The sequence below is a fragment of the Haliotis rufescens genome, unplaced genomic scaffold (assembly GCF_023055435.1).
Source record: "Haliotis rufescens isolate VD_foot unplaced genomic scaffold, xgHalRufe1.0.p SCAF_4, whole genome shotgun sequence".
Lineage (NCBI taxonomy): Eukaryota > Metazoa > Mollusca > Gastropoda > Lepetellida > Haliotidae > Haliotis > Haliotis rufescens.
The window spans coordinates 44,912,077-44,923,098 of record NW_025964112.1 but is presented as its reverse complement, the minus strand read 5'-3'; the positions used below and the strand labels follow the sequence as shown (position 1 = coordinate 44,923,098).

The 11,022-nt window shown below is 39.3% G+C and overlaps 1 protein-coding gene across 1 annotated transcript; it reads right to left on the bottom strand.

The window, feature by feature from the left end:
* Window positions 1-3,129: 3,129 nt before the first annotated feature.
* LOC124152287 (sodium-dependent phosphate transport protein 2A-like) lies at window positions 3,130-10,499 on the bottom strand. Its single transcript, XM_046525179.2, has 9 exons — window positions 10,294-10,499; window positions 10,007-10,199; window positions 7,341-7,481; window positions 6,946-7,077; window positions 6,395-6,586; window positions 5,857-6,044; window positions 5,219-5,291; window positions 4,907-5,019; window positions 3,130-4,512 (listed from the first exon to the last, which is right to left on the bottom strand). Exons 1-9 carry the CDS (start codon window positions 10,369-10,371, stop codon window positions 3,457-3,459), a joined length of 2,166 nt encoding a protein of 721 aa, XP_046381135.2. The 5' UTR covers window positions 10,372-10,499; the 3' UTR covers window positions 3,130-3,456.
* Between the last annotated feature and the right edge of the window lie 523 nt (window positions 10,500-11,022).

The window sequence follows — 11,022 nt, the reverse complement described above, 5'->3', positions numbered from 1 at the left end:
TCTCTCAAATAAGTTCGACTCTGAAATCTGTCTTGTCAAAAGCACGATCATAACTACCGGGCAAATACAGAAAACACTTGAAAATTGGAGTTAAGATAGAAATTACAAACGTTATCAAAACGTTACAAGGCTGAAAACATTCGCCGAAACAGTGGAAAATGTAGGACCAAAACACAACTATGATACCCGTATCAAAAAGGTCACCATCTGAAAACCATTTCTTGTTTGTTTCAAGTTTAGACACCATCAAACATGGGTGTATACTTTCTTTTGCCCGGCAGATTAATAAACGTCAAGTTTACATTTTAGTAACATGACTGGGAAGTGCATGACAATGGCAACAAGAGTTTGCCACTAACGTGGCTATATCCCCCGCCCCTGTTGCAGAATTTATGACATAATTAAATCTAAACAAACCCTAACCTTTTTTAACCGAGGTGGAACTTGTCATGGAAATTGTAAAAACAGATAAGTTTGGAACCTAAGTCCATCTTGTTGCCATGGAAACGTAAAAAATAAATATTTCTAAAATTTATAAATATCAAAAGGCACCAGTTCAGCATGTACCTGACAGACCTGCAAAGTTTGATGAAAAAATATTGAATGGTTTATGAGTTATGCTCCGGAAACGAACCCTACCCTCACAGAAGCTAAGTCCATCTTGTTGCCATGGAAACGTAAAAAATAAAAATTTCTAAAATTTCTCAATAGCAAAAGGCAACAGTTCAGCATGTACCTGACGGACCTGCAAAGTTTGATGAAAAAATATTGAACGGTTTTTGAGTTATGCTCCGGAAACGAACCCTACCCTCACAGAAGCTAAGTCCATCTTGTTGCCATGGAAACGTAAAAAATAAATATTTCTAAAATTTCTCAATAGCAAAAGGCACCAGTTCAGCATGTACCTGACAGACCTGCAAAGTTTGATGAAAAAATATTGAACGGTTTATGAGTTATGCTCCGGAAACGAACCCTACCCTCACAGAAGCTAAGTCCATCTTGTTGCCATGGAAACGTAAAAAATAAATATTTCTAAAATTTCTCAATAGCAAAAGGCACTAGTTCAGCATGTACCTGACAGACCTGCAAAGTTTGATGAAAAAATATTGAACGGTTTATGAGTTATGCTCCGGAAACGAACCCTACCCTCACAGAACCTAAGTCCATCTTGTTGCCATGGAAACGTAAAAAATAAAAATTTCTAAAATTTCTCAAAATAGCAAAAGGCAACAGTTCAGCATGTACCTGACAGACCTGCGAAATTTGATGAAAACATATTGAATGGTTTATGAGTTATGCTCCGAAAACGAACCCTACCCTCACAGAACCTAAGTCCATCTTGTTGCCATGGAAACGTAAAGAATAAATATTTCGTAAATTTCTCAATAGCAAAAGGCACCAGTTCAGCACGTACCTGACAGACCTGCAAAGTTTGATAAAAAAATATTGAACGGTTTATGAGTTATGCTCCGGAAACGAAACGTGGCGGATGGACTGATGGGCGGACAGACGTACGGACGGATGGACGGAGCCCGTTTCTATATCCCCCGCCAACTTCGTTGGTCGGGGGATAAAAACAAAACACATGAAACCGCACTGAAAGGGTTAACCATCACACGTCACCTACACTGTGAGGGACCCTACCGCTGTCACTACCCGGGGGTGGCGATCTGCCTGCATGACATTTGAAACTCCCCACAGCGCCTTGTTGCAACGTCAAAAGAACATGACGGCGTTCATTTGCCTGTCAAATCAGCTTGTTATTCTACAGCGACCACGTTGTGTTAGCCTTGCACAAGTCTCCTAAGGCAATAATTATTCAAATCATATTTTCTTAATTATAAAAACTATAAGAACAATATGTCCCTTAAAAGACTGGCGTCCTGCACTGTCCACATATCTGGACTTGCCTTTTATAAGGATAGAATTACTCTACATCCATGGACTTATCATTCAGTACAGCGTTGGAGCAAGGCTAGCGTTGTGCATACATAAAAACTTTGAACATTTTTAGACAACAACTCCAAAGAAATCCTTGGATGTACAAGCATAACGTTAACATGTTTTAATTTAAAATAATCACAATTTTCAAACATAACAAAAAGAGAGTTTGTTTCATATTTTATTATTGTTCATGTGTTCTTCACATACACACATACATGATCATGTATTGACATATATACATAAATACATACATACATCTTTCGCTGATGTTCATAACATCCATATGCACACGTTCACTATTCGGTCTATACCATTCACCTTGTCAGCAGTTCACATTGAGATTGTCATACACGTGACAAGTTAAGAGTTCAACACCTGACACGCATCTTATCACATGCATGTGAGTAGAATTAATACCTGGTTCTCATGTATCACAATGTCATCATCAGAAATGGTAAATAGAATTGGTCCAAATACTACTACACTGAGATTTTCCTTAATCCTTTCTTCATTTTTTACAAAGTACAAATGATATCAAATGAAAAAATAGTTATTTATAATATAAAACCATAACCGCAAGCAATAGCGATCCATAATTTTAATATTTAAATATTTACAATGCTAATACTACTTGCCCGGAGACGAATGCACTAAGCGGTAGAAAAATAATATGCTATGATACAGATATACATTGCATTTAGCCTCTGGCAAGAGATTCAAATGAGATTCGTAGTTATTTAAAATGGTTTAAATCTAAAAATGTACAACTTAAAAATGACTAAAAGATTGTATCATGAGAAATTCAGCATACCCAACTGAGACTGTTGTTTTGGCGTTGTCCTTGTGCTGCAGGCACTCCTGCTCGCATAATGTACACACACAAGTCATTTGTTCATAAATGCTGGTATGATTGATGACATATGGAAATGAAGTGGATATGATACAAGGTCCTGAAGAAACACGCCTTCATAAATAACACAATTGTTCTTTCAGTCACATTGGCAAAGCACATGATAGGTTGTTTGTTTGTTTTTAACAAGCTTCACGAATTGCTGAGCATTGATATGTCGATCTGGAATTAATTGGGAATGGTTTGCGAAATTTGGCGAGAGCTAAATGAGACTGAGCTTGGAAACGAAAATAAACTCGAACACAACGTTTCAGCTTGGCAGGAAATTTTTTAAAAAATCTTCTTTTTTTAAAAAAATCATGAGAATTGTGACTGTGTTTCTTTCTTAATTACAATAGCATTTACCAATTATACCCATAACATATGGAACAAAGAAAGTTCAGTATGAACGACGAATGTTTTACCTTAGCTAATATAGCTTACAACCGGTTTTGCATATTTGTTCGGCCTAGCCTGTAGTCCGGAAATGAAACCTGAACACCAATTTATCCTTCATTATCTCAAACCTGCTCAAGAACCGTTAGAACCTTCCAAGCTCATCTCACCAGAACTACCTGAGAGCAGATTGAAGCCACAGAGTACCGCCATCTTCACCTTCCTGACTACACTTTGGTAACCTCATGCAATAAAGGTGTGGACGAGGGGGAATTATTCGTGGGATTAAAGCACAATCTTCCCATGTTCTTCTTCTTACCCGGAGGGGTATAAATGGGCTTACGTGTATGACTGATTTGGTGAATGTTCTGTTTTAAAGGTTCTTCAAATCCTTCATCTTGATTTGCTGGCATGTGGGTCTTCTTGCTCTGGCAACACAATTTATTAAATAGTTCCGTGCATTCATCTTCCTCAACAGCATCATCGTCATCATCATCATCATCGTCGTCGTCAATGGATACTTCACTTGCATTCTGACTCTCAACATCAGACTGACTCTCGTCCAAACAACATTTCCTACCAGAACATTTTGAAAATACGCGGACTATTTTATTAATAATTTTATCTAATGGTTCCAATGATCTCAAACATTTAGGAAGCCAGTCCCAAGTTTGGAGACGCTTTGGCAAAAGAGTTTTACGTTTACTTTGAATAACATTTACAACGACAACAAATAAACCAACAGAAGCGATGATGGGTACAACTATTATAAATGGTAAGGTACCTGCTAGGGACAAGGCAAAGAAAAATCCCGGCATAAGGAAAAATAAAACAACTAAATAAAAAACAGCAAACCACCTGTACTTGTTTGTTGTTTTTCCTAAATATTTGGCTGCGTTGATTGGGATTTTACGCATTGGGTGAATAGGATAAAATAACGCAATACCACAGATGTTGAAAAACAGGTGACAAAGTGCCAGTTGCAATGCTACCCCAAGCTTATTCGAAGGAGCGGCCAGGGCAGCAAGAATGCCAGTTGCGGTGGTTCCTATGTTAGAACCCAGGGTCAGTGGATACATTCTGCGAAGTTTCAGACATCCTACACCCACCAATGGGGTGAGAGCAGATGTGAATACGGAACTTGATTGGACGAGAATCGTGAGGCCTGCTCCAATCAGGATGACGAGATAGCCGGTGAACCAGGCAATCGGGAATGGTAATTTGGCGTTGATGACCCTCTTTAGCCAGATTGTGATCTTGTCTTTCAGCATGGAGTTGAGTAGCTGGAACAAAGAGGGTTGATTTGAACATCCGAGAATACCAACTGGTTAGGAAAAGTCACAACAAATTCTTTTAAGCACGATACATTATTGTACAGAACATCCAGCATGTCAGTGTGTGTGTGTGTGTGTGTGTGCGTGTGCGTGCGTGCGTGCGTGCGTGCGTGCGTGCGTGCGTGCAGGTCAACATGGATACGCCACTCATACACTAACATTTTGTTATTTATTTAACGCCGCAATCAGCAATATTCCAACTATATGAAGGCGGTCTGTAAATAATCGAGTTTGGACCAATCATCCAGAATATTATGTTGTGTAGACGTGTATTATTCCACAAAATCGAAAAGTGATTCCAAGAAGGGCTTAAGTTTGAAAAAGTATTTGCAACTAGTCTTACCTTGACAATGCAGACTAGGCAGATCGTCAGCAGTACGATAGAGAAGATCAGGAGGATGGCACCGGCCATCGTGTCGTTCAGTGAGGCGTGGAAGTGGTTTATCACAGCATGGACTGTTAACCAAAAATATCAAAATAAAAATCATTTCAAATACATCAATGATCTCACGACTAAAAAAATTCATTATTGCAAGATTCAGAAAAATAATTATTAAGAGGAAAAGCAGTATTTGTACGTAAACGAGATTGGACAATAGTCATGACCAACCTCCAATTGAAATAAGATATTAAAGAGGTAGGAGGGTGAACTTACATGTGTTGTCGCACGTCTCAGTGACGTTGTTGCCGTCAGTGGCGTTAACAAGCACCTCACTTGTACAAAAAGTCTGAAACAAACAAGCATCAAAATGTACAAAAGGAAGATTTGCAACAAAAACGAACATTCTTTTTGTTTGTTGTTTAACGGCGCACTCAGCAATATTCCAGCTATATGACGGCTACCTGTAAATAATCGAGTCTGGACCACATAATCCAGTGATTGACGTCATCAGCATCGATCCGCGCAATTGGGATAATATGACATGCATCAACCAAGTCAGCGAGCCTGACCCCCCGATCCCGTTAGTCGCCTCCTACGACAAACATAGTCGACGTTTATGGCAAGCATGGATTGCCGAAGACAAATTCTAGCCGGGATCTTCACTGGTCAGTTGTAACAAGCTCATACATAAACAATTGCTTAAGTGAATGTTGGTTCTACGTGTGTGGAACCGGGGTTAAACAGGTCCAAAATAAGGTGTCTCATAGAGAGGTGACCTGCCTTCATGGTGTCATCATCTTCGTGTGGGATACTGTTTCTAATATCAGTCACTGTTTTTTCTGGTCAATACAAGCGGAAGGTGTATTGCTGTAACATTGCGGTTTGCCATAACAAACATGGCAAATGCCTACCTTGAGTATTCTCTTGCCATTGCCCTCAGGGTTGTTCTCGGCAATCAGTGTGATCACCTTCTTGTCAATCTGCACAACCATCTTTGTAAGAGGCTTCGTCAGTTTCTTCAGCAGATCCTGCTTTTTGCTCTTCATGCTGCTGAAGTCCCCGCTGGAGACGATGACGTCAGTCAGGCGGTACAGCATATCTGTAACCAACATTGGACCTCTCAAAAAAAGTTCATCATATTATAGAAATATAAATATTTGAAAAGTTAATTTCGTTTGCTTGCTTAACGCGCATTCAGCAATATTCCAGCTGTATGACGGCGGTATAAAATTAATCGAATATTAACCAGACAATCCAGTGATTGACTTAATAAGCATCGGTCTACGCAATTGGGATACGATGACATGCATCAACCACGTCAACGAGCCTGACCACCGGACCCCGTTAGTCCCTCTTAAACTACAAATATGGGTTGCTGAAATCTAATTTGGATCTTCATGGGTACTGAAAAAACTAATTAATTTGTTCGTTAATCTGAGTTACACTTACGAGTTGAGGCCTCCAGAGGCAGCAATATCAGCACCGTGAGCCAATTGAAGACATCGTGTACGGTGGCTCCAGAGAAAGCTCTCTCAAACTCCTTCCCTTTGCTGGAATGGGCCAGAGATACAAGGGTGTTGGTCACTGTCGTGCCGATGTTGCAGCCCATGACGATGGGGATAGCAGGTTGTACATCAATGACTGTAATTCAGATATTAAAAAATTAAAAAATATTAAAATTACATAAAATTATTACTTACTATTGCTGTAAGCATATTGGCAAATGAGATTCTACTTCTGATAACAGAACAAGACTTGCATTTCTCTTTGTCGGAAACATTCGGCATTTTAGGAACAAAAAATATACTACTCAAAAGAAGTTAAAGAACACATGATTTGTTCATATTACTACAGTTTATCTGACAGGTCAGGTCACATACAGTGTGAGCATAACAGTTGAGCCCGGATACATATTCATGCGCCCATGCAGACAGATAGGGCTCTGGTTGGATTTAAAAGTATTTACAATGTATCAAACGCTGGCATCAGGGACTACTTACTTCCTGACGACACCATCGTGATAATGATGGACGTGGACGTCGACGAGCTCTGCAGCAACACCGTGGCCAGGATCCCCATCATCAACCCCGTAATCGGGTTCAACAGGAGGTCGCTCTGGGAGAAAACTTCCCCTGAAATAGCAGTAGGGAAATATCATTTATTTGAACAGGAATTCAATAAAGTCACTGCCAGCATAGGAATACGACTTCTGGTACTGTGGTTCTTTGCTAAATTTTAAAATCAAAATAGTAGAATATGTGTAACAAAAACATTTAATAAATACATAAAGTCCAAATAAATTTTTACCTGTTCCTCTAAAATATTAATGAAAATTAATTAATAAAATTTTCCTTGGACTAGCATTTACCTTATATTAGAATTGTTGTTAGTTTACCTGCAGCTTTGCCTCCTAGCAGCTGAAAAGCGTTGCCAAGGAGATCTAGCGAGCAGATGAATGAGTACAGAAGGCAGACAATGCCCAAAACCTTCAGGACGCCAATAGGTACCCGGCTTGCTTGACATCCGACTGCATTCTCTGTTGACAAGAAAATGTTGGTTGATAAGCAGTTATAGTGATAAATGCGATTACAACGGCAGCTCTGCCTGATTCTTGGAGTAGGAAGACGCTGAAATAACAGTATTTGGCATTAGATTCTTAAAAGAAGGCGTGATGAGGTGGCTGATATTTCTGTCATTCTGAAAGGTGGATAAATGTAATATAATTACAATTACCATACCATTATACACACATTTATGGTGATTCAAACTCGAGTTAATACACCATTATGTAAAGGGGAGGGAGACTTCTACCATGTGAAGTTGGCACACGAGGACATTCCACGACATAACGTACAATAGCTAACCCCGATACAGAATGATATTCACGCGCCCATGCAGACAACGCAAGCGCGCTGGTTGGGGTTATAAATTGCTGAACGTCTTTGTGTGCGCTGGCGCTCCCTAGCGTATAGCTCCTTGTATATCCTATAGCACCCAACAACGGTCTCGTAAAGCGATCTTACACCCACGTGGGATCAGCATGTGCACTGAAAGCAAGTGCATGTGCACCCACAGCAGGGGTAAGATAATGCTGCCGTTGCAGATAACGGGCGCGTAATGATGAACAAAGCGTCACCCCGTCTTGAGCAATAACTGCCCGTGTTATGCAGAATGCGATAGGCACAAGCATCAACTAGTGTATGGCGTTTTCTTGTATATATGCGGCCTTTGTAAACGCTGGCAATGGGATACTGTTAATTCATCTATGCAGTCATTATCATCATAAATCTGGCCCATCCCACATGAATATTATTATCCTGGTAACGCACAGCTGTTCACGCATACATTCGCCTACAGCGTGCAATATAGACTAACATTTAGTCTCTGAAATCTAATATTACACAATATCCTTATTGACTCTAAAAATTAAAAAAAAATCCCTATGCTGTGGAATAGAGCTGGCTAGAGCTGGCAAGACTTGCTTTTGTATGCGTTTCTAGATTATTATTTTTTCATAAAATAAATATATTCCAAGGTCATGGTGCAGGACTACATGCAATATAGTCAGTGTTATTACTACAAAGAATAAATAATTGATAATGCGCATTAAAGGAGTCATTTCTCATATAATTGATTAACAATGTTTGTAAAAAACATCAATTTTAATTTAACAAAGGAGTAAAAACAACGAACCCTTTTCTTTTCTAAAATACCTCAAGTATCCTTGCCAACTAGTCGATTCTACTTCGACTGTTCCAAAAGTCCCGATATGAAATATTTCCAAAGAAAATTGTTACGATAAAAAAAAATCACAACAAATCTAGGAAACAACTGTAAATCCCGCTAATTATCACCACCGACACACACACCTTTCTTTATTGAAATATGCCATTTTTATTAAAATACAAAATTTTAAAAATACGTAATAAGATTCAGAGAAGGTTCCATTAAATTTGTTAATCAAAATTAATATTTCAATATTATCAATAACAAGCCGACGTTGAACCAGGCTGACAACCATGCATCAGTGGCGCACTATCCGGTTACAGCCGGCATACTGTGCTCTGACTTAACGTGTATTCAAACGTTACGCGCCTATTTCATTATTGGCGCGCGGCTAACCCGGAAATACTCATCGACTCGGTCAAATACGACCGAAAAAGACAGCTTGCTACAAAATGGACGTGGTGGATATTTTCATCTGATATCATGTGATTTTGAAACACGATAATAAAAATGAATGGAAATGTGAGAATGGAACACATTATATTATCATGGCCAATATATCATAGATTATTATTCGTATACCCAGAGACCATATACCGACATATCGATCGGTATATGGTCTCTGTCCTATCCAAATGACACTCATGCCGGTATTTGTCGCGGTCTTATTCTTTTCAATTAAGAACGATGATAAAATGAGGGGCAAATTAAGCTATAGATCTGGACAAAACGTACCTATTTCTCACGCGTCCGCCATGCTTTCAAATCAATGATGTATTGATAACTTTTAATAAATATGTACATATTTCTCTGATTTCTGGGAAGCGTTTCTTTTCTACATATGTCACCTGCCTATTTTTTCCTGTGTAATAGTCTATATTCCCATTATTCAGCCTTTTCTCCTATTCCTGTACACGCCTGGGTTTGTTTTTTTTTCTCTCTCTCTTCGTTTGATCGATTGCACGAGTCGTACGATAGGCCAGCGTGAACCTGCGTCACGGATCTAGCAGGCAAACACGTGTGAGGGAAGCCGGTACTGAAAGCCACATGGCGCCACAATATATCACACAGCCGTATAAAGGCGGATGTTCAAAGCCAATCAGGATATTCAAATATTAAAAGCTTCCTTACAGTTAGAAAAAGCGGTATTCTGTAAATATAATTCTACACCATTTCCCACTGATACGATGAGTACCCAAAATATGGAGTCATCAGGTTAGGACTGGTCGATATGGATAGTTATCACTAGGAATATGGATTGTTATCACTGGGTAGGGAATGATGAACTTGTGACGACGACAATGACAACAGTGATGTAGACACAACTATACACACCGTCACAGGTACGACTAGACTTGTCCTCTGTCATTGCAACATCACCGTCTACCGCGAGGGCAAGTCTCGCTGTTTCCCTCGATTCATCCACCTCATCTTGTCTGGGATTTGAGACACTGTTTCGGGAGCTGAAGCCAGAATCTGCCCCGCCGGACTCGCCCTTAATGCTTTTCTCCAGGGGTAAGGGCATATCCTAAGACCAAGGAGGAATTACGTTAAGAACCCCTTTCATAAACGAAACACTACTTAAAAGAATATATTATGAAAATCAATATTAAATAACTCACCCTTTTTAGGTCTGTAATCAGTTCATATCGATCCTTGTCTGAACTCTTCACACTTGTAAGGTTTTCGGGAATAGTCATTTTCCAAAAATGATATTTTGGAAAAAAATACGTCCCCTCTACGTGTGTGTATCTGGTTTGACAGTTAACTCTGACTATGCCGGCAATATGCAAATATGTGCATTTATAATGCCACGGCAGTCACTTGGACTTCACTCGTGTTCACGGCGTGAGTGCGATATGATTGGCTGAACTCTGAACTCGGTCAAAGGATAGCGCGCATGCGTGTCAGTTCATTGAATGAATACTATTAGCATGGAGTGCTGTCTGGCCGCGTAAAATACATAATACTTTCTTTGTTGGCTGATATTGCTGGTTTCATATTCAAAATATATACAGGTTAAATTAAATCAAACATAACAAACATAACAAGCGACAGCAAACATAATTAAAAGCATTTCTCATTATTCAAACGAGTGGTAGCCAGTTCCGGACGGTTGTAACCACTCCCCGTGACGTCACATGTTTTCAACTGCTAGTACTTAATATGTGCTTATATTACGTCAACATATTGATTCAAACCGGATTTCACAATGTAAAATGCCATTAGATGGAAGTCATATGATTCAATGCCGTTATTGGGAGGGGAATATTACAGTATATATCCCAGGATTAGACATTATCTCAGAATTGTTTCCAGTCAGCCATGAAATTTTCATAAACAATAGCAAA